This window comes from Abrus precatorius, unplaced genomic scaffold (genome assembly GCF_003935025.1).
Source record: "Abrus precatorius isolate BTA unplaced genomic scaffold, Abrus_2018 Scaffold153, whole genome shotgun sequence".
Lineage (NCBI taxonomy): Eukaryota > Viridiplantae > Streptophyta > Magnoliopsida > Fabales > Fabaceae > Abrus > Abrus precatorius.
In genome coordinates this window covers 1,443,466-1,466,672 of record NW_020874351.1, presented here as the reverse complement: position 1 = coordinate 1,466,672, position 23,207 = coordinate 1,443,466, and the positions used below count along the sequence as shown (strand labels likewise).

General features: G+C 33.4%; 5 protein-coding genes across 10 annotated transcripts; all 5 read right to left on the bottom strand.

Moving 5' to 3' along the window:
• Positions 1 to 1,444: 1,444 nt before the first annotated feature.
• Positions 1,445 to 3,076, bottom strand: LOC113857167 (reticulon-like protein B22). 2 transcript variants are annotated; one of them, XM_027488942.1, is made up of 4 exons: positions 2,789 to 3,076; positions 2,558 to 2,699; positions 2,420 to 2,489; positions 1,445 to 1,659 (listed from the first exon to the last, which is right to left on the bottom strand). In XM_027488942.1, exons 1-4 carry the CDS (start codon positions 2,983 to 2,985, stop codon positions 1,544 to 1,546), a joined length of 525 nt encoding a protein of 174 aa, XP_027344743.1. In that variant the 5' UTR covers positions 2,986 to 3,076; the 3' UTR covers positions 1,445 to 1,543. The 2 variants fall into 2 exon arrangements, with proteins under 2 accessions (XP_027344743.1, XP_027344742.1); XM_027488941.1 differs by lacking the exon at positions 1,445 to 1,659 and having other exon boundaries at positions 1,978 to 2,489; positions 2,789 to 3,018.
• A 1,078-nt stretch (positions 3,077 to 4,154) lies between these two features.
• Positions 4,155 to 7,379, bottom strand: LOC113857161. Of its 3 annotated transcripts, none has more exons than XM_027488930.1 (6): positions 6,967 to 7,379; positions 6,655 to 6,772; positions 5,801 to 6,264; positions 5,074 to 5,478; positions 4,699 to 4,898; positions 4,155 to 4,400 (listed from the first exon to the last, which is right to left on the bottom strand). In XM_027488930.1, exons 3-6 carry the CDS (start codon positions 6,234 to 6,236, stop codon positions 4,155 to 4,157), a joined length of 1,287 nt encoding a protein of 428 aa, XP_027344731.1. In that variant the 5' UTR covers positions 6,237 to 6,264; positions 6,655 to 6,772; positions 6,967 to 7,379. The 3 variants fall into 3 exon arrangements, with proteins under 3 accessions (XP_027344731.1, XP_027344732.1, XP_027344733.1); XM_027488931.1 differs by having other exon boundaries at positions 5,801 to 6,250; XM_027488932.1 differs by having other exon boundaries at positions 7,298 to 7,342.
• A 1,652-nt stretch (positions 7,380 to 9,031) lies between these two features.
• On the bottom strand, positions 9,032 to 12,050 carry LOC113857166. Its single transcript, XM_027488940.1, has 4 exons — positions 10,696 to 12,050; positions 10,458 to 10,615; positions 10,242 to 10,378; positions 9,032 to 9,410 (listed from the first exon to the last, which is right to left on the bottom strand). The coding sequence occupies exons 1-4, from the start codon at positions 10,956 to 10,958 to the stop codon at positions 9,243 to 9,245; spliced, it is 726 nt and encodes a 241-aa protein (XP_027344741.1). The 5' UTR covers positions 10,959 to 12,050; the 3' UTR covers positions 9,032 to 9,242.
• Positions 12,051 to 12,619: 569 nt separating this feature from the next.
• On the bottom strand, positions 12,620 to 15,737 carry LOC113857164 (probable plastid-lipid-associated protein 10, chloroplastic). Of its 3 annotated transcripts, none has more exons than XM_027488939.1 (8): positions 15,647 to 15,727; positions 15,439 to 15,569; positions 15,090 to 15,338; positions 14,820 to 14,915; positions 13,989 to 14,069; positions 13,468 to 13,554; positions 13,117 to 13,172; positions 12,620 to 13,038 (listed from the first exon to the last, which is right to left on the bottom strand). In XM_027488939.1, exons 2-8 carry the CDS (start codon positions 15,565 to 15,567, stop codon positions 12,924 to 12,926), a joined length of 813 nt encoding a protein of 270 aa, XP_027344740.1. In that variant the 5' UTR covers positions 15,568 to 15,569; positions 15,647 to 15,727; the 3' UTR covers positions 12,620 to 12,923. The 3 variants fall into 3 exon arrangements, with proteins under 3 accessions (XP_027344740.1, XP_027344738.1, XP_027344739.1); XM_027488937.1 differs by having other exon boundaries at positions 12,677 to 13,038; positions 15,439 to 15,592; positions 15,625 to 15,737; XM_027488938.1 differs by having other exon boundaries at positions 12,677 to 13,038; positions 15,439 to 15,591; positions 15,647 to 15,682.
• Positions 15,738 to 17,216: 1,479 nt separating this feature from the next.
• LOC113857038 (26S proteasome regulatory subunit 8 homolog A) lies at positions 17,217 to 21,644 on the bottom strand. Its single transcript, XM_027488707.1, has 9 exons — positions 21,242 to 21,644; positions 20,991 to 21,088; positions 20,167 to 20,391; positions 19,893 to 19,955; positions 19,641 to 19,804; positions 19,094 to 19,250; positions 18,843 to 18,941; positions 18,622 to 18,732; positions 17,217 to 17,598 (listed from the first exon to the last, which is right to left on the bottom strand). The coding sequence occupies exons 1-9, from the start codon at positions 21,435 to 21,437 to the stop codon at positions 17,458 to 17,460; spliced, it is 1,254 nt and encodes a 417-aa protein (XP_027344508.1). The 5' UTR covers positions 21,438 to 21,644; the 3' UTR covers positions 17,217 to 17,457.
• Positions 21,645 to 23,207: the final 1,563 nt, after the last annotated feature.

Genomic DNA, 23,207 nt, shown 5'->3' with positions numbered 1-23,207 from the left:
AAAAATTTATTTATTTACTGTCTATATACAACAACAATGTAGCTTAGGTCCTTTTTCTGGGAATAAGCGTATGATTTTTGTAATTTTTAGAGATTAAAAACAAATTTTCTTTTGGAGACAAACAAAAAAAGATCATGTTTTTAATAACTAAAAATTCATTTTTTTTTTTCCAACATGTGGGAGGCCACGTGAGAGTGAAGTGTGAGCAATCGGGTGGATCAAGTTAAAATAAAGGATAGCTAGTAGATAATGCCTTGTTGGATAATGGCTAAATATGCGGTTTTACGATGAGCATATATAAGCTTACATAGCTACTTTACATTAAATCTCACGGTCATTTACCAAAATGATGTTTCCAAAAACTAATTAAAATAATGTTGTGAAACATTTTATTAAAAATGGGTAGTTTTAATGATTTTTTATGGCTTATTTTGGGTCTTATCTAACAGCCACAATTTTATACACTATCGAAATTTCAAATATTATATACATTAAATTAAAATATTTTTATAAATAATTAAAGTAATTCTCAATAATAGGTATTGTATTATATTAAATAAACGGATAATAATTAATTTTTAAAATTTGTAAAAAAAAATAAAATTTATACATTTTAAATAACAATATAACATTATCTTAATTATTTATAAAATATTTTAATTTAATAATGTTTATTATACACTATTTTATACACAGCTAAAGAAAGTTGTGGAGAATTAAATTTTCAAGCGGTTACAAATGCCCAGAAAGAAATGAGCACTTTAACATTTTGTGACAGGTTTCTGCTGCCAAAATATGTAGCAAAACGGCCAGAATCGTTTTTTAGTATATTATTTTGGTTAATCGGTCGTGAGAAAAATTGGCTGTGTAAGAAATTTGTATCGGTTTATAAAGCAGAGCCACAAATTTGTGAGTAGCTTTGAGTAGCAATTACTGGGCGAGTTCCTACCGCCAGAAAGGTGAAAAAGAGATCCTGCAGTCAAAAACCGACGGAAATTACTAAAATACATTATTTTAATCAAATGTTTAACATTATTTTACTTCAAAAAGTATATTATTTTGACAAATCAGCCCTAAAAATAAAATTAAAAACATTATATAATAACTTTAAAAATAAAAGTAAATACTTTAATTATTAATCATTAATACATTATATTAAATAAGATAAACTTATATTCTTATCTCTTAAAAAATACTGTTTGAAAAATGAAGAGTGCATTATAAATACAGGTACATAACATGGATTTAACATCAAATCTAATTTTTTGAGCTACTTCGATTATTTTAAATTCGGTGAATATTGTAGGACTGTTCAGTTTTCTTTTTTTTTGTATTTAATTTATCTTAATTATAGTTGATTATAAAAAAGGGTCTAATTGGATGACCTTTGTGCGTTCTGACTAGGCTTGCTTGCTAACAAATACATCATATTTACAGCATTATTCAAACTTAAACCATATAATTGATAGATTGTTGCAATTTCCAATTTAGGCACAGAATCAACTAAAAATCTGAACCAACAGGCAAGTACAAAACGAGTATGTTACATGATGTCTTGTTCACCATTAGTGTCATTTCTTCTTCCTAAGAACCAGGCCACGCCTGAGCTAATTGATTGAGAGCACTCCGCGAACATGTACAGACAAAACAAGCAAAGTCCTGCGCTAACAAAGACAATACAACCATAACAAATGTTGAACTTGAACAGCTAAACATGGAAAACAGTAAAAATGATAAGATCTGCCTCACATCAATAAACATAAGCATTCCATTTTCTACTGAATCCTGGTTCAGTCCCTACTATTCATTGGAATCTAATCATAACTCATAAGCATGTAAAGGATGCATTTCACTTAATTCATCAGTTTATGAGACCACGCAAGTCTTATTAGCGCAGGACATTTATAGTTAAAGGAAACTATTCAACTAAACAGGTAACATTGTGTGATGTTATTCATCACGACATACAACCAAGAGATATTCATGAAAAGTGATGAAATCCTCTGCACCCACTACATTGTCAAAGATATTCACCAACAGCACAAAATGATGAGTCAAGCTCAACATATCACACACTTGCGGGAGTAAAGCTTAACAATGCAAGAAACACTAAGAAAGTGATACAGTAGCCAAGTATTCCTGTTGTTTTAAAATGCAATAGCATACATTTCGATTTAAATTTGATAGATTGGCATTCTATGAACCATCCCATTATCTATTGAAAGGAATTCGTTTTGCAGACGAGAGTTAAGCATCATTGTAAATTGCATACGTAATAAACTTGTAACCAAATCAAGGGACTACACCGCATGATTGACGAAAACGGGTAAAATGTTAGTTGAGAAAGCACGATAAAAAGGATAAGTATGTGTTGAAGTCATAATTAGAATGATTAAAACTAGAAGGGTTAAGATATTACCGGCATAGGCGACTGTGACCCCCAAAGCCAATCTTCCAATAGCAGATAATACGTAGAGGCAAACAATGACCTGAAACAGAGAAAGCATTTTATGTATGAAATACGAATATGAATATGAATGTTAGAGGAGAAAGAGACCTTAAAGAAGAGCCTCTTGTCGTGGCCAGTAGCGGCAACCCTCAAGACAGACTCGGCGGCACCAATGGTATTAACGAACCAAGCAACGATGGCATTAGCAGTGTCCTGAGAAATTTGCCACTCAAGGGGATCCACTGGAACCCTAACAAATAATCAAAAGTAAACCCTAATCCCAATGAAATTAAAAATGATCAATCAAAACAAAAAGAAGGAAAATAGCGTAATACTGACTGGATGTTCATCTGACGGAAGAGAAGGCCGAGAATGGCGAGGGAGCAGAGGAGAACGATGAAGACATCGGAGAACAGAGAGAGAAGGGTAGAATTACGGAAGGCACAGTGATAGTAAACGAGTGTTCCACATACCAACGCGATTATGGCCTTTCCCGCTTCCCCACCGCTTCTTCTTATGACGCTTCTCCCATCCATCGCATAGCAACTTCCCTTCTTCCTATGCCTGCCAGGGTTACGGTTAGGGTTAGGGTTCCTTCCACCACCCGATTTTCCGATGTGATGTGATGTGCGTAGCGTTCGTCAAAATCATGGCGCTGTTTTTATTTTATTTTATTTTATTTTTTCAACCTTACTATTGTTTGCCTACCTCGTACCGTCGTTGTCTATTGCATGCGATTTTAAGCCTCTCACTTCTTTTTTAGTTAATTTTTTAATTTATTACATTTTTAATCAATTAAATTATTCTCAACTTTTTTAATTTAATTTTACCTAAAAAAGGCTAACACCTTCCTTTAAATACTAATCTCACATTCTATTAAATTATTTAAAATTTATTAAACTTTTAACTTCTAAGGTTGTAAAATTGTTTTATATTTTAAATTTATTTAAATTAAAACAATTGTTTAACGATGATTTTTTTAGAGCTTTCTAAAAGGAGGAGTGTTGGTTACATATGTAGTTACTAAAATTTATTAAAAATGATATTTTTTAACTTTCAAATTATCACTACAATTTGCAGAGATAACCATAAGGATGGGACTTGCTAGTGTTTGACTTTTCTCTGAATTCACTTTTGTTCGCTGCCGTAATTCTTGAATTACTGTTAGTTCAACGTATGAATAGCATGCCAAATTTGATTAGGAAAAAGCCGGCACCAAGTTCTATCATTTGCACAAAGTTATTCTATTGAAGCGCACATATATTCCAGTAATTCGATGAAGGATACTATAAATATAACCAATTTGAGAAATTCTATTCTGTGATTCCACTGCCAATATCCCGTCTTCTGCAGTATCGGGACATTAATGTATTGTTAACAGAATTATTTGCACTTTTTGATCAAAATTCGCACAAAATAGAAAAAACGTTAAGCAAAAATGGATTTTGACAATAAATAGTCTTATAAGAACCAACAAGAATAATCCTCGGACAACTATGTTATATCAGGAGTCATACAAAACAACTTGGAAACTCACAATTTCGACAGAAAAATACATTGACCAGTATCCAGAATTCTTCCCAAGACAACCTAAACAGCTGGAAGCTCATTTGATGACGTCTTAGCAACAACTATCAATCCAAGAAGAAAGAACTAAAGCTGATGCCCTATATAGCAGCTATTCATCAGATATACATCACTGATACTAACAGGGAAAGAGGATGGGACATGGATCCCTTTCTAACCTACAATTTGACAAGTCCAGTTTTTTCATCTTTTCTTCACACCAAAACAGTTGTTCTCTGGTCATCCTTGTCATTTTCAGAACCCTTGAAAGGATTTTCACGTCAATAAGGCCAAGCAATAGCTGAATGTCCTCGTGCTTTTGGGGCCAAGAATTCTTCCTCCAACCTTTCTTCTTTCTACGGAGTTCTTTCAGCTTCACTACTTTCTGCAGGTAAAGCAAAATAATAAATTAGCTCAACTGCCAGCATCATATTTAGCTGCCTAAGGGCAATTTCTGATTAGCAAATTTTTCTACAGGTGGTAGCGCATAAACTGTCAGATGATAATATTAGTTCACCCTCGGAAGATATTATAAAATTCCTAGATCTACCTAAATGTTCTCATCAAAAACAAGAAAAGAGAGGAATAAGCTGTCTTATATTTGAATCAAAAGGCTAAAATAGCTCTGGAACCATTAAGTTAACCACTGGTTAACATATTTAAGGTAAGGGTTACAAAATTACCTTTTCAAGAGTAGACTGAATCTGTTGTAGAGGAGTTGCAAGCTGGTTCTGATTTCCAAAGAGGTTGGTAACACCACTTGACTTTTTCTTGTCCCTTTTCAGAAAAATATGGAACGTAAGGATAGAGCTTTCAATTATCCTGATAAGATCAGGAGCAAGAACCCTTGTGTCTGAATCATCAGTCAATTCATGATCTGAACCTGAATGGATTCATAAAATTGAGCACTTAGTCATACAATCACAAACATAAATATCATAGACAGAAAAACAGAATTACATTTACTGACAAACAACCATTATATTTATTTTAACTACTAATAACTTCGCTATTCAATGACAGTCCAATTGAATGCAGATAATTTACAAGAAATTCACCTCGTATGTTAGGAACCTGAAGTAGTTTAGGCAAAGTGTTCCTGGTGCGAGCATAAATTTCAGCTCGTAGGCCCTGCTCAAAAGGTTCATTTTCAATAAACCTTTGTAATAGAACCTGGAACTGTTGAAATTCTTGCGCACTGTGGTTGTAACACGTCGGATTTTCATGTTGCCAAGATATCTTCTGACTCATATGAGAGTATTGACAATGAAGTGCCTCCCAAGTCAAGCAAAATTGCCCGACATATGCTGTTTCAATATCATGATAAGGATCATTTTCAGGTTGTTGAAGATGTTCGGTCTCATCATCAGGTGCTTCAAATTTTTTCAAGGAAAGACATCGAAGGGGAGAAGCCAGCTTTTTTGATGCAGATCTTGGAGATGGCGTTGAATTGCACTGTGAACCTGACATAATGGGTGCAGCACATCACAAGGTACGACAAATGCAGAGATAACAAAAATACTATATTGTTCTAATCACACATCATACAGCAAAGTCCACAGACAAACACCTAAATGAACCCAATGCGAAAACCTAAATAGACATCACAATCATTACTAGTATCAGCATATGGAACACATAGAAACTGGAAAGATTAAAATTTATCATCGTCAACAACCAACACAAAGTCCCAGATTTCTATGTATCTTTTTCGCTTTTCTTCAGCCTCTGACCCATTTCTACTTCACCCTTTCCCGACAAAACAAAGCAACTATAAAAATCTACCTTTGCCAACTTCATTAAGCTGCTGTGAGCTCATCCGATCAAAGAACAGCATTCTTTCACAGTACTTCTCATACACGGCATCGAAACCACGCCACCATTGTTGACCTTCTGCTTCCACATCCCTCCATTCATTTGAACTTGTCTCTCCCTCTTCCTCTTCATCCTCCCCCTCCTCAGGACAGGAATCTTCTTCAGGAATCAACACCATAAAACTGTTTCTTCTCAATTCTTTCAGCCTCCTCTTTACCTCATTGGTGATAAAATCATCATCATCCTCAGCTTCACCAGCAGAATCTGCACTTTCCGATTTACACTGATCAGGACCGTCAGTGTTGGGCTTTGGTTCATCAGGCTCTGGCACTTCCCTGTCGACCAAATCCTTTTCCCCATCTGCTTTCTGAGATTTTCGGAACTTCTTGATCTTAAAAAAATCCATGCTTTACCACCTTCCTTTCAAAAACAAACTAATCGTTTTAAAACAAAGCCAGTTATAAGATCAAAACAGAAAGAGAACGGCAATGCTAAACAACAAACCAAAGTAACAGTAGTTTTGTTTTTCAAGCTGAACGGAAAAAGGAAGGGGAGGGGGGGTGGGGGGCGGCCGCATTTAACAAGAAAGATCCTTTAACTTGTTCTAAAGCCGAAAACCCGATGATAAAGGGACCTTGAGCCCCTAGATTTCGTACCAACTTCCATGACAAGACATTAGTAATTAAATGGCGAAGAAAGCACACATCATCGTGGAAATCACACTCCTTTCAACTAAGTATAAAGCCCCTTAATGAAAAAGTTAATGAAAGGAAAGTAGGGTCATATGAACCCTACCAAAAATGTAAGATGATGTCTTTTTATACCTTTGGCAGAAACCTGGGACAGCATTGAACATTTACAGAGATCAGAGCCACCGACAAGGCAAACTCTCTCCGTGTCACCTACTTTACTTGGCTTGCATTATCTTCCTGCATTGAAGTTCTGAAAGCAAGCAAATTAAACAGTAAAGTCAGATTTTGGAGAGTGATTACGATTATTCAGATGCACTCCTAACAACGATTGCAAATTGAGAGAGAGAGTGCACGTGCATTGCATTATGATTAAAAGCATGAAATGCAGGAAAGAAAATGCCCCAAACAAGACAGAAAATTGTCCCAACGTAATTTAGCACTGACCGGAGGACTTGCTAAGATGCATGTGACAACATAGCAAAGGAGACAGCAGAAGCAGAGGCGAAGAGAAACCCTAGGCGATGGGAGACGAGAGAAGAGTGAAACCGGAAAAATGCAATAAATGTGAAGCACTGAGCACTGTGTTTTGTTTTGTTTGATTTGATCTCTCTCTCATCTCATTTCCCAATAAAAAAAACTGAGGATTTATGTACGTTAAAAGTATAACTGACAGAATAAGCATAAATAAAATTAATAAATGCATTAATGTAATGGCATGGGAACACGAAAGCCTATAAAGAAAAGCGAACAGTAGAAGAAGACAGTGTCGTCGTACACAGAATATTGTCAGAAAGCCGCGCAAAAGTTGTTTTGATTTGTTTTCGTAAAGATACTGAAAACCCTGTTTAGCGTTTAAGACCCTTTCAATTTTCCATTATCCCAAGTCAATTCACTGCAAAATGCAAAAATCTCTGCATATGTAACCTCTGCATTACCTTAAGACATATAAAGTATGCAAGTAAAAGTTAATTACAATAAGACTATTTAAATCTAAAATAATATGCGTATAACGTTTATAAGGAAAAATTCAATGCTTTAGATTTCAACTTTTTGTAAAAATATATAATTTAATATATTATAACTATTTAATATAATCATTTTAAATAATATTCTTTTTTATTATGTTCAACAAAGCACATAATATAAAAATATTTGTCAAAAAATAGTATTGTGCTAAAGTCGGGTTATTCGGGATGATTAGTTTGATGATTATGCTCTCTCCTCTCCTTTAGTCTTGTAAGAGTTGGGGAAATCCTTATTTTTCTGTGCAATTTTTTTTTAAAAATTATATTTTAATATTATGATTAACGTGTAATTCTGAACTCTTGATATTTTTTATTTAGAGTTAGTCTCTTAATTTTTAAATTATTATAATTAAGTCTTTAGGTCGATTTTTATTATATAAAACATCAACATCCTTATCCTTTATTATACAGATAATTATAATTTTAATACAAATTTAAGGTATAAAAAAATTAAAATGTTCAAACGCTTAAAAAAATATCAAACTTGAAAGATTTACTACGCACAAAGTTATGGTTTGTAAAATGGAAAATTTTGAAATTTTTTATTTTTGTGTGAAAAAATATGATATTTTAAGTGGTAAGTTTTGAGAAAAAAATAATATTAAAATTATTCAATGAGTTTTGAATCATGGAAATTTGTAAGAAAAAAAATAAGAATTTGATAGTTTTGTGTAGTAAAAGAAATTAATAGAGGGACTTAATTATAGTAATTAAAAAGTAAAAATAATTAATTGTATCAATTAAAATTTGAGTGATTAAATTTGAATTAAAAAAATTAGGAGATCCATATTGAATATTAATTATAATAAAGGGGTCAAAATTATAATTAAGAAAAAGAATATTTTAAAAGAATTAATAATATTTTTAATTCACTCGAGAGTACGGTAAATTATAAACCTCATTAGTCAAATGATCATATCTCACGACAAATTACCAAATATTACATAAAAAACGAATTTAACATAATCAAAATCTCCTACGCTTACGATCAAGTATGTAATTCTGCTCTTGGCATGAAACTTATTGATATCATGATTCGTGAAAAAACAAACAAACAACAGAAAATTTGCAGTGATTTGAATAGTGTGTTACGTTTCCTTAATGAGGAGGGAAAAAGGACAGAGACAAAAGAAAGTTAGGGGATTGGAGGCTAAGGAAGCAAAAACTTAAGGGTTATTTTGATTGTAGACTTTTGTTTTTCAAAATTATGTTGTAAGATACTAGTAGTTTTCTAATAATTGTATTTTAGATAAGAACAAAAATAATTAACATTGTTACTCAAAACTATTCGTTTCTCTTTTCTTTTCTACTACTCCACTACACTAATCACAATTAATGGTTTTAAAAAGAATGTTTTGTAGATAAAATAAATAAATAAAGCAATGTTCTATTAGAGGTGGAAGTGAGCTAGACTAACATCGCTTTGGTGTAATAAAAGAGGGATACAAAATTAAAATATGATTGATGGTCCAAAGCTTTAATGTAAAATAATGCAATAATTTATTCCGAAAATAATAATGTTGGTCAATAGCATAAAAACCCATGAAAAAGTTTAATTTAACTACATTATCAATCTCAGTTAACAACGTGACAGGGGATCATTAAATATAGGCATAAAATTTGTTTACTCCAATAGCAATAGCACAATAAATTAGAAATTGACATGAGCCTGGCATGAAGGGAGGAGGAGAGGTTCTAGTATCCTAACCAAGCAGATGGAATTGGGTGAAACTTGCTTTTGGCACATGCCAACATATCATAATAATCTACGCGATTGAAGCAATCACGGAAATCAGTAAAAAGCTTCTCAAACACCCTCCATTGGACTTGGACTGGTCTGGTGTAAGGGTATGGAAGAAAAACCTGCAGAAATGAAAATAGTAACCAAAATGTAGTTACATCTCCAAGGGCCAAATCGTAACAACACGTAGAATCCCACTATAAATTTGAAGAGCATGATATCGGAACGCCGAAGAAGATTCTATCTTGGCGAGAGAATGAATAACAAGGTAAATCATCTTGGAGGGTGTAAATAATTGTTTGCACACAATATTTTAGGAAGAATGAACAAGAATAGTCAATCGAATTTTAAACATTCAAAATAGTAAATGTTTAATCTTTTAAAAAAATACGTTTATCAGTTTTCTAGGGCATAGTCAAGAATACACAATAAAAATCCATGTATACTAAATTTTTATTAAATATTTATACGTATTCCCAGAGCACACGTAAAAAAGTAATATATTAAAGTTATAAAAGTGTGAAAAATACCTTTTTTTTCATAAAATCTTTCAACTATTAGTTACTTCAACATTTTCCTGATTAATTACTCCTACATTATTATGGAGAAAAAAGGAGGGAGTTTAGAAGCATTAATATAGCTTTCTGTTATCATCTATTCCATAACTTAGTTATCTTCTATTCGGTTGTAACATTCTCCTTTATCCTGTATTTCTGTTATAATCATATAATTCCATTGTTATAGGCAACTCTTATGGGACCTCATAATGCTCCCCATGTATAGTGACCTCAGAGTGCTCCCCAACTATATATAGCACTATCAATGAAATAGGCTCTTCATTTCCTTACTCTATAATTATATAGAAGGCAGTAAAGGAAGAAAAGTAAGAGCATGGTTGGCATCTTGGCGCAACAGTGGGTGTGTAGGACAAGTGAAGACGGAGTTTTACTTACATCCCCTTCTTGGGCAAGGCGTTTAAGTAAGCAAAATGTGTGGTGGTTTTCCTCCAAATTGTCGAGAACAGCCAGCCAAATCCGAGAAGCAAGTTGGTGGGCAAAGTCTCTGGACTTGCCACACGCAATGAATTGATCTGCCAAATAAATTAATCATGGCAGTCTCAGCCAGTGAGTGTAATGAAAGAAGGAAAAAAAAAAAAAAAAGTAACCCACCAATGATGGTTCCATGAAGTATTCCACAATGAGGTGGCATAATAGAAAGTTGAAGCTGCTCTTTCAAGAAGAGATAACTGTGCCCAACGATTTCCTCAATCTGCAATTGAGGATGGTGAGCAGAGATGTGTTCACTAATATATAAGGCCATGAATCTCCTAAAAGGAAGCCAGGAGCAGACATTCAGTGATATGTGGTATTAATTATGGATTAGTGAGTTTGGAATGAATAGTAATACCTCTTGGGATTGGATAAAGGTGGAGGAGGAATAGGACCAGGCCATGTTTGAGGGGAATCGGCGAATGGATAATTAGTGGCAAGAGCAGCTTCCCAGAAGCATTCGCAGCGGAAAAGAGAAGCCCACTGCTTCTTCACGCACGCTACTTGCTCCCACTCTCTTACTCCAACTCTTACGAATATTTCTATCAGCAGATGATCTGGAACCTTCCCAATCCCATCTAATTCTTCCTCCCTTCTGTTCGTTGAATTCCTTTTCTCCATAATACAATACTACAGTTCCATTCAAATCATAATGCCGTTCCAAACACGCATCTCACCTATATATTATTGCCTTCTGCTTCAAAATGGTTGGTGGTTGTTTCGTAAATAATTCCATATCCAATATTATCTTTTTAAATAATAAGAAAATTTGTAGACATAGCAAAACTCTTTTTATGTGCAATTAATTATTATTCACGAATGCTGACTACTCTGTATTTTATTACCTAACCACCAATTATTTTACTGATTTCTCTGAATTATTATTATTTTTTCTTTTACTTTTTACTTAACCAAACTCAATTCGTGAAAGATTTATGCCCCTGCTCCGTGGTCCACTAGTTGCAGCGAATGGAATGGGTTCCCATATTTCTGATTTTCTGGCCATCTCCCTAATCCCCATCCCTATCCCCGTCACCATCCTTTGTTGTAAGTCACAGCGTCACTTCACCATCAAATTCCCCTAAAACTTTATATTCTTCTAATTTCCATTTACACGTCAGCTTAATAGTTTCCTCAAGGACTCAATTGCACGGGGCGACAACAAACTTGACAAGATCACAACAATGAACTGATTTTAAGAGATAATCAAAGAGCCAGGGATGATGGGAGCTTTTAACCATATTTTTCAAATTATAATTCCTTCCTTTCGAAATACTCACCCGAGTTACAACCAGTTATTATATATATACACAAAACTGACTGTGTTTATTTGAGTCTCCCTCTTTTTATGTTTTTAGTCTTGTTTAAAGGATGCTTTTATTCACTAATTATTTCAAATGTGCAATTCGAACAACTATCAGCTACGGATCTGATTGATACACACACTCAAGAATCAATGACTGACAAGTTTTATTCATTTTCTGCTGCCCATAACCTAGCAACCATGATCAATAAAAATTACTGCTGATAATTTTAGAAGTAGCCTGATAAAATAATATCAGATAAAACTAATAAGCTAACTAACAAATAAGACTCCTACACCGGCATACAGTGGGATTGGGCTTCTCTTCCCACCAGTTCTATCACTGATAATTATATCTACGATTCTGCAATGTACACCATTGTTAGTCCCACATCGTTGGGTTTAAAATTTGGGAGACCTCTCTTAGGTTATAAATAAGGACTTGGGGTCCCTTAACAAATCATCTCAAAAAATCTTCTATCCAAAAAAAAAATTACACAAGGTAGATCACAAAAGAAAAAAGAGAAAAAGATTTTGGGATAGAAGATTTTTGGGATGGGAAGAAGATTTTGGGATAGAAGATTTTTGGGATGATTTGTTAAGGGACCCCAAGCCCCTATTTATAGTTTAAAAGGAGTCTTCCAAATTTTAACCTACACGATGTGGGACTAACAATTCCGTCACTTGAAAATATGATTAACTTAATCGTGGAAGAATTGTTAGTCCCACATCGTGTGGGTTAAAATTTAGGAGACCCCTCTTAGGCTATAAATAGGAGCTTGGGGTCCCTTAACAAATCATCCTAAAAATTTTCTATCCCAAAATCTTTCTCCCTTTCTTTTCTTGTGATCTACCTTGTGCATTTATACTTGGTAGAAAGTAATAGTCTCCTATTTTGAAGTGAATTTTGATAGAGAAGAAACAGTGTAATTTTTTTTTTTTGTAATAATTTTATATTGTCTTGGCTTTTATTTTTCATCTCTTATTTTAGTTGTGTATTATTATACTAGTACTCTGGTCCTAACAACCATCTCCTTACTTTGACAATAAATAATGAAATTAATAGATACAATGCAAATCTATATAAACAAAAAAGCAGTTCAAATAAAATCCCAACACAACAATTGCATATAATGCCTTTTCCAACGAGGCGAATTTCTTTGGTCATATAAGCCTCTAATCAATTCTTTCTCTCATGGGGCCACTTCAATAAACGAAGGCTCACCAGGTGTTACTACTGGAAAACAGTACTAGTTATAAATAACTACTGCTGTCAATGCCCATCAGTAGAGAGATTGGGCTTTTGTAAACACAAATACCCCTCCTCCACCAACAGCACGTCCCAAAAGCATATTATCATCCAAATAACTAAGGTAATATAGTCCTCCTACTGATTCCCTACAATTCAGAAAAGCACCACGTATGTTTTAGTCCAAAAAAACACATGAACTATCAACAAAGCAGTCCACGGCATACCTTCCCGGATCCCTCACAGGGATTTGAGCTTTAAAAGAGCGGAGAAATTGCAAGATCTGCAGGAGAAAAGCACAATTGAATGAAACTTATAGACATCATGTGTGTCCATCTCTCTATATAATGAAATATATATTAACCATTGTGTCATAGACATAGCTGTTCTCCGCTAGTCCTCATGCAGATACTCATTTATTAGGTCATTCATGTAAAGTACGTCACCAAAGTTTTGGAGCAGAAATAGCTTTGTGACATAAGTTACTTGTGTCCATGGTAATGATCTCATATCCATGCCATTAAGAGGTGCCCCCAAATAAACGTTCCAAACACAGTCATGAATTAAGATTGAATTACCTGAAGACTTAAAAAAGATCGTGGCAGTATTGCTGGAGCTATTAGAGCCTGCAGCTCTTCACTAATATTTATATCTTGAACTGTGATCTGCCAGGAATAAATTGCATGTTTCGTCTAACATTATAACAGTATCACACATCAAAAAAATGAAACAATTATACTTATACCCAAATGTCAATAGTAAATGGAAGTTTTTCTTGATCTTAGACAATGCTAAGTAGCCTAGCTTTTACATTGAGCACTAAAACTCTCTCTAGGAATGAATACTAATGCATAAGCTGCATAATAAAATTTAGAAATGGGGCATGGAAAAAATGTCACCATTTATAATGAGTGCCAAAAAAATGAAATGGAATGTGAATGATCCTCCAGGAACCTTTAGAGTTTAGACCAAGTTTTTATCAATAAGAAAAAAAAAATTATGTATTATGTCCTAAAAATGTCCAGTTTCTGTTTATATAGATATTGTACCCAAACTATAGAAGAAAGCAAAGCATGTTCACGTGAGTGAAAGTGATTACCTCTTGAAACTGAAGGTAGATATTACGGACAGATACAACAGTAAACTTGGCAGATACAAGCAGTGTAGCACCTTCTTGTTCCTATATGAGGTAGAGCAAAAATTATTTATTTAATTTTTGGGTCTATGGAGTGAGTACCGAAATTTAAGCTTAAGTATTTAATCTAATATTATTTTTCCAAACATTTAATGTGTGCAAGAGAACAATATATGCAAATTTCTAGAAAAAAGAACTAGCCTCCAACTAATAAAATTGTCTCAGCTTCCCACACATTTGAACACAACTTTTAAAACAAAAAGTGTAAAATTTAGAGTTTGCATGAAAATCACATGTCTTAAACTCACACATCAAGCCAACTGCAATAAAGATTAAAACTGTTAAATCACAATTCAAGTTCAAAGAGAACGAGCAAAAATAAAGGGAAAGTTCAGATGTTCTTCATCCATTTTTAATTTTGCTTTTTCCCCTACAACGAAGTATACCCGTACCCCATTAAAAGCATATCCTTTCTGCAACACATATTCTTGAACTAGTAAGTAAAATTTTCAATTATATAAAAAGAAAATATCACTAGTCACAGGAATACAAAAAAATTGTTTTGCCACCATGAATTCTAAGACAACACATTCAAGAATCAATTAAGGAGTACAATCTAGTTAATCTCTTTATAATATTGTGAAAATAGAAATGAGGTAAATAGTTGACACGTGATCACAGAAAGTTAGAGAAAACAAAAGTCCCAAATCAGAGTCTGAACTCCGAAACGAAGAATTTTCATAATTGCAGGGTCCCAAGCAAGACAGGAGAAAGTAAGAGAAGGCGCTGTTTTACCTCTAACAAATTTGGAATACTCCATCGGACAACATTGCGGATAATACCTCCATTAGTTTGATCACGACATTCAAATTTCTGAAAGATCTGTCCAACCTATCTCAACACGGTAACAAATGAAGTGGTAAAATAGTAAGAGAACGACAGGAAACTAGAAACAAATTAGTTATAACAGAGAACAAAGAAAAAACACTACCACAATGACCTGCATAGATGCAATGCACAGATATAATAATTGTTGAGGGAATAGAATATGATAGTTAGGAGTACTTGAAAGAAAGGAAGAGTAGAAGCAGCTTGGAGGAGAATGAGAACATCAGAAGCAGAAGTATACTGAAGGCGCCACGTGCCATCCAACTTGGCGAAATCGATTGGGTGAGCCATGTTGAAGGCTTCAACGTTCACCAGAGCCTCCTCTATGCAACAGCGTTGATCGGTGGTGACGAGGAGGCCCCTCTGTGTGTCTTGGACAGAGGTCAAAAGCTGATGCTTCTTGTTCTCTAACTCATAATCATATGCCTTCAAATTAGACAAAACAAAAGTGGTTTAACAAAGCCCAGGCCAGGCCAGGCCCGTGAGTTGGAAACAAACAGCAAGAAGAAGAGAGGAGAATAGAAACCTGAGCAGATAGCAATGAGAACTTCCTGGTGGTTGATCTGAAGGGCCTAACTGGGTAATTGGGCCTTCTAGTAGCAGTAGACGGTGACGGTGACGGTGGGTTCAAGGGTGAACGGAAAGCCAACTCCATTCCTTCACAACAGAATAATAATATCTGGAATCATGAATTGGGAGTGAGTGAATCAAACAACAATCACCGACTGAAGTACCTTTCTCTTTCCCTTGTTCAGTGGTAAGTGAAGCTCCGCGCTACTTCGCACACACAGGCCAGAGGAATTTATCCTTCTCTCTCTTTTTCTTCTCACAGAAAGAAAATTAAAGGACCCACCCACCTTCAAATTTCATTTTAATATAAGATAAATAATTCTAGAAATAATAATATTATAATTACTAATGTTTTAAAATATATACATATTTCAATAATATATATATATATATATACACATATTATTTTATTAATCATATCATTATGATAATCAAACGTGTTTTTAATAGTATACGATACGATATATATAAAAAAAACAATAGAACCAAAAATCATTACAAGTTAAATTATTTTTTTTCGATCGATTTGATTGGTTTGCTAACTAATTGTTTGATCTATTGAATTGGAAATTTATCCTAACTATCTATTTATCTGATCGGTTTATCATTTGGTTTAGTTTCATTTTTCAATCATTCGTAATTAACAATTCCGTTACACGATAAAATTAAATTGATAACTAAAGAATAAAACACAATAATTATAATATTTTTAATTTCAAAAAATATAATGTTATAAAAAATATTATAAACAAAATAAAATATAATTGTAACAATATTTTAAAAAAAAAATTAATATGATATATACTTTTAAAACATGAATATCTTTTCCTTAAAACTAAAAAAATCAGACAATCAGAACTTCTATAAATTTCAACTGGTAATACAAACACTTTGTTTGATATAAGAAAGAAAATAGAAAGAAATAATTTAAGAACTAACAAAGTGATAAAAAAAATGAATAATTTTTAAGTTATTTAGTCTGTGAAAATATGAAAAAAGAAAATTAAAGAAAAAAAATCATTACTGAATAGACAACTGTCTTCCTTATAATCTTTTGAAGTCCAATTATTTGTAATCAATAATTTTGTCTATTTTTTGTATTTTCTCATGGTTTAACCCTTTTCCTGACTTGAATGGAGAGAAAAAAAGCATGACTCCCATGAATTTTTTTCTTTTTCTCTTATTGTTGAACACTTCGAAACAAGAGAATTAATTTTGAAAAATGTAGTTTCCATCGCTCTCTTTCGTTCTGAATAATTTCTTACTTACCAAACTATAAATTCCTAGTTAAATTGTTTACTCAAGCATGAAAACCAAGTTTCCTACTCAAGGATAACTGCAACGCGAAGAAAATGTAAGGCTTAGATTTAGTTAAGATGATATCTATTCATGATTACGAGGATCAGTAAAAATATAGTTTTCAATTTGCTCTTACATTAATATTACGAGAGACGATAAAAACTTCTCTAGCAAATAGACTTCAAAATTTGTATGGACGAGAGCCTAACCTTCCAAATAGAGTCATCTGAGACTCATGAATCTTTAAATAGAACTAGGACATGTTGCTTTAAAACAGACCATCGAAGTCCAAAGACAATGCAAGGTGCGATTTGATCAAAATAAAAAGGGCGGGTTCTGTTTTATTAACCTCTCACTATCTTAGATTTTATTTTTGTTTGTGTTTAAAAAGTTATTGCTTTTGGCATGCCATGCTTGGGGGCTGCCCATTATTTTAACTAGTTCAGACTGTTTGGCAGTCTAAAATATAAATATCTTTTAAAAAATACTGTATAAATGTAGAGTACAGTCCGAAGACACAGACAAGGAAGAAATCAACCGGAAAGAATCATGATTTGGTACATAACTTGGTCACTTAGCAAAACGAAAGCCAGTGTAATTGTAAATTGAAACAACCCTAAGGCGTGTTCGCTGCCCATCTTTGCATGATAATGTGCAACAGAAACATGAAATGAAATCATTTCCACAACTTCCGCAATGACATATTTTTCTCGGTTTCCTTTTTCATCACCTTGGCCACTGCCATCTCAAAATCCTCCTGCGTCACATGTACCCTCCTCTCCCTCAAAGCAAACATCCCAGCTTCTGTGCAAACAGCCTGCGCACGAGAGTCACAAATTGAGTATCAATCAAGCTAGGACAAACTTCAATAGTGTATAGTTTAAACTACAAAGTTCACAAACGAATTGCTCTGCATTCGCATTAGTATGAATACTTTAATTCATCGCTGCTCACAGTTACCACTATGATTTATAACTTATTTCTTACAACATTCTGGCTTAGTTCTTTTATAAAGTTGTCAATTCTAGTAGCATTACAGAATTGGCTGATATCATTATGGATGGTCTTATCAAATCAAATAAAATCTCTCCACTGTTTCAGAAAAGGCTCTGCATTTTTGTCACAAACATGTCAAGCGTCCCAACCAGTTATTAACTGGTTTACGAAATACTTCAAATCACAAAATAATAGTTTATTTTTGCCACTAACTTTCATTCTGTTTATACATCCATCTCAGCACACTATACTCATTCTGTATTGTGCCTTGGTAGCTCAAATTCTGCAAAATACACTCTGATGAGACATACAACACTCGTTGAAAATGGTCAATGCACCACTATATTTTTTATGATGTTTTTTTTTCGGATAATACATAACTCAGTCCAGACACCATTTAATCAAGCCATTCCTAGCATTTTTCATGGCATGTAAGCAAAAACTCTCTCCCGTGGGCAATCTCTACTGTTTCTTTCTTCCACATCTTTGCCTTTATCACTAGTGGTCAACTGGAAATTACATTTAATTTACACCCAATAATTCAGGACGTTAATCTAAGTTAAAACGTGATAGTTACTCCCATTAATTACAATGTCAAATTTCTCTAAAACCCTTTCCATGAAAATATGTAACACATGCATGCTTATGTATGGATGAAGTAAAGGAAACTTTACATGAAAATGAAGCTATCAATTATTTCAATAAGCATAACCAAATAATGATTAATAAAAAGCAAAGAAGTACAGCAATTCCACCACATATAGTTTCAACAAGGACAATCTTATAGAGGATTGTAGAGCAGATGGAAAAACCACAGACACGATTCAAATGAAGTAAGAAGTACCTTAAGTTCAGCACCAGATGCTCCGTTCATCTTCTCAGCAATCTTCTTCAAATCAATGCCACGCATTAAATTCATTCTTCTTGAATGAATTTTCAAAATATCTAATCGAGACTGCATAAAAAAATAGTCATTTCCAGGAATATTTGTTATGAATACAGCAGGTGCATCTTCAGTCCCACAACAAATATATTAATGGGTAACATGAACGCAAAGATGCTAACCTCTTCATTAGGGTTTGGAAATTCAATCTTCCTGTCAATCCGTCCAGGTCTAAGGAGAGCTTGATCCAGGATATCAATCCGATTTGTAGCCATTAAAACCTACAATCGAAGATTTATCTTTAGAACTTCCTCAAAGAATTGTGAACTTGTCTCAAATGAGTTGAAATAGAATAAATAATCTGTTAAAATGTTACAGTTTTACCAGGCTAGCTTTAAAAGTCTCCTTCTTTAAAACAGTATAGCACCATTACCTTGATCTTGTTTGAGGCTTCAAATCCATCCAACTGGTTGAGAAGTTCAAGCATAGTACGTTGCACCTCACTATCACCATTTCCACTCCCAGATTCCATCCGAGCAGATCCAATACTGTCTATTTCGTCCATGAAGATAATTGATGGAGCATGTTCCCTGAGAAAAAAATAAGATTTCCATGATAATATTTATATACAATAATGATTAGGCAAGTCTCCAGAATCTAGGCAACATATTTCATTCTGAGAGACTAGGTCACCATGGAAATTAATGAATCAAAATGCCCATTTTGGTCTTTTCAAGTGCACTTAGTAGAAATTGCAAAAAGGGCATAATATTCACACCAAATTCCAGTCACACCTTGTATGCATCTAGCTCCAAATTTAACACTCAAAATCTCAGCAACTACAATTTTATATTTGCCTGAGATGAATTAACTTATGCCCTCCGAAGTCACAGAAACCAGGAAGATGTCTTTTTTAAACCATCTATTCTGTTTTAGGTCAACAGGTAATGAGCAAAGGCATACGAGTAAAGAGAATAAACCTGGCCATAACAAAAAGTTCCCTGACCATTCTAGAACCTTCTCCAATGTATTTCTGAACTAATTCAGACCCAGACACCCTGATGAATGTACAATCAGTATGATGTGCCACTGCCCTAGCCAACAATGTTTTTCCCGTACCAGGTGGCCCATAGAGCAGGACACCCTGTGATTCAACAAACATAAAAATTAACAACCGAGTATGGTTATGGAAGGATGGAAAATTTGGCAACAAACCCAACATGAGATACTACCTTTGGTTGTGCTATTCCAAGACTTTCAAACAGCTCAGGATGTTTAATTGGTAGCTCAATAACCTGTACATTTAATCACATACATGAAGACCCAAAAAATACTGATTTTTCTAATGTATAACACTACAATATAATATACATAAATAAATACATGCATACAGAAAGTAACAGAGAGGAGTGATGGATGCCCCAACGGATTGGTAGATAGATATCTGGAAGTCCCAACAGTTAATGAACTTTAAATGCTAATATTGAAAGAATCCCGGCAATGTACCTCCTTAATTTCTTTGATTTGCTGGTCTAAACCACCAATCATGTCGTATGTAGAATCAGGAACTTTCTCAACTTTCATCAGATTGACCAATGGATCAACTTTGCTTGGCAGAACTAAATGAAGAACATAACTGTCATTGCGGAGGGCAACTCTAGTTGATGGAGTAATCTTTGTAATGTCAATATTTTTATCAATATCAACAACATATTTTCCTTCTGGATGGACCTGGCGAAAAGTAAAGGAAAAATCAATACTTCATTTTGGGTTCAATCCTGTTTTATTAATTTCACGCACAACTAAACATTATCAACCATAAAATAAAGTCACAACTCACGAGTCTGTGACTAAAGAAGGGAACATGAATGGAGTGTAGTTTGAAGCATCATCAGAGAGGCACAACTTTTAGAATTAAAAAGCACATAAGTCAAACACTCAACACTCCTTGAGGACGGAAAAGGTTTACAGGCAGTCAAGACAACAGTGCATAATTTCAAACACACAAATATTGTAGGTAAGAGAATCAGGTAAGCATAAATATAGATCTAAGTTATAACAAAAAAAATATAGACGAAAAAATGAAATGAGCAGATCAGACGATGCACGCACGTACTTCACATAGAATCGGCTTGAAGTAAAGGAAACGATTTCACAAAACGACATTATTCAATGATTTAAAGTGCAAGCTCGACATAATATTCAAGTCTATACCAAAAGGAGAAACATATAATTGGCGTCTTTTGAACAACGAGTAGCGAAATGAAAGAAAAAAAGAGACAAGTCAAGCCCAGCAAATGATAATGGTAGTAAATGGAGCAGAAGCTGACCTTGACTAAGACTTTGTTCTTGCCCATAACTTTGACAACTTCACCAACATAAGAGCCAGGCTCCTGAAGAAGCTGCAGTTCTTCTCGGAGCATCCTCACTGTCCAGATTAGAGGAAAAAACAATCGCGTTAACTAAATGAAATTGTTTCTTAGCAAATGAAAAGAATAATGGTAGTGAAAATAAGGAAGCAAATAATCGGTTAATTAAGTGAATAAATTTAAAAAACAAGGTTAGGGTTAGGGTTATGGACCCCTAGAATTAAGCTCGTTTCGCTGAGCCTCGAGACGGTTGAGATTATGGGTCTTTTGGCGGAGGAGGAGCTGATGCTCGTGGATGTGAAGGGAATAATACTGGCGGAGACCCTCGCCCTGCTTGGTAGGCTTGGCGGAGCAATTCTCCTCCGGCGCGGCCTCCGCGTGCTTCAATTCTACTCCGACGGTAGCCATGGATAGATAGATCCCTTTAGATTTCAAATTCTCGATCTATCGCTTCTTTCTATGTCACTCAGTGTATCGATTCAAAACCAAAAGCTAAAGCAGAGACTCTTCTATTGGGGTTAGGTCACGTCGGTGACGAGAACAGACTTCACCTCAAACTAGTACTTGCCTTGCGGAACACAACAACAAACACCTATTTTATTCATTTTGGGCCTTGTGCTCTACGTGGCCCCTCAAGTTTCTTTTATTTTCCCAAGCCAATAAAGGTAACTAATTAAAAATATATTAGTATTGTGAATTTTTTTTTACATTACTAACTAATCATAAATTATTATATAGTTTAATATTATTAATTTTTTAAATAATTGCCTTAATTTTATATTTAGTGTGTTGTTATTTGATTACTAATATAAAAATTCATATTAACAATGTATTACAATTAAACTCAAATATATAAATAAATGAGGTCCATTTAAAATAAACTTCTCTTATGAAAATAAAAGAGAAACAAAATTTGTGAAAATAACAGAAGAGAGAGTTTGTTTTCTTTTCACTCCTAATTGTCTTTTCTGTCTAAATAAGAGGAACAAAAGATTAATTGTTATTTTCTTTCTCTCGTTTTCCTTTATTCAAGTAAAAGATTAATTTTATGCTTCACTTCGAAATATATTTACTGTTATTATTACTCATCTTTACACACACTGTTAAGTAAATGTACGATAAATTAACAACGCGAAGATACCAAAACACAGAGATCATAAGAAAAATTAAGATTAATTGAGTGATAATATACATGTTTGTGTTCTTTTAATTTAACCGCTGGAAAATAATTTACTTGAGAAATGTTTGGTATAACTTTTGTTAATATAAACTATTATGTTAATAAATATAGATTTCCTCAGAGTTAACATTATTTTACCCCGTGTATAAATAAATTTTAAAAAATGTAGGAGAAGGGGTTAATCATATAGGACTGGAGTGAACTCGTAATTTGTTAAACTAGAAAGGAGACAAGCCCAAATAAGGCAATTTACCCCAATTGGACATCCTTAAACTGATGGCAGTGATTAAAAACTTACTTCACACTAATCGATGCTTGGGCATACCAACCATGAGGGTTGAGTAATACTAAGCGAAGTTGATGCCGGACAATATCATACAGATCAATGTAATTAGCTATTTAAATTGAAAAGATATAAAATATAAGAGGGGAAAGTTAAACAAAAAATAATCAATTTTTACTAAAGTCGTTCATTAGATTAAATTTTTTTTATTGCTTAAATTATATATGTAAAATTTTATATTAATTTAAAATTATTTTATACTTCATCGTATATGTCAAAATCATGATAATATATACTTTTAAAATATATAAAAATATTTTTTTAATTATATTCTTATAGTTATTTAGTTTTTATAAGATTTAATATACATAATCAAGTTAATATTTAATTATAATCAATAAAATAAATAAACAACAATTACAAATATGATTAAGTTATTAACTTTATAATTTTCTTATATAACTTGTATTAGTTTAATGTGATTCATTTTCAGTTAAAATTCAATGTTTTTAACTATTAAGTATGACACTTTTCACAAATTAAATAAAAAGTCAACGTTTTAAATTAAATAATTTGCTAAAAATACAAAATTATACATGAATGCATGGATGATCAAAAACAGAGAAAACGTATTTAAGCTATTAAATGCAAACATGCCATAATTGTATACTAGAACGAAATATTTCCTCCTTATTTTTGTCACTGTCGTTAGACG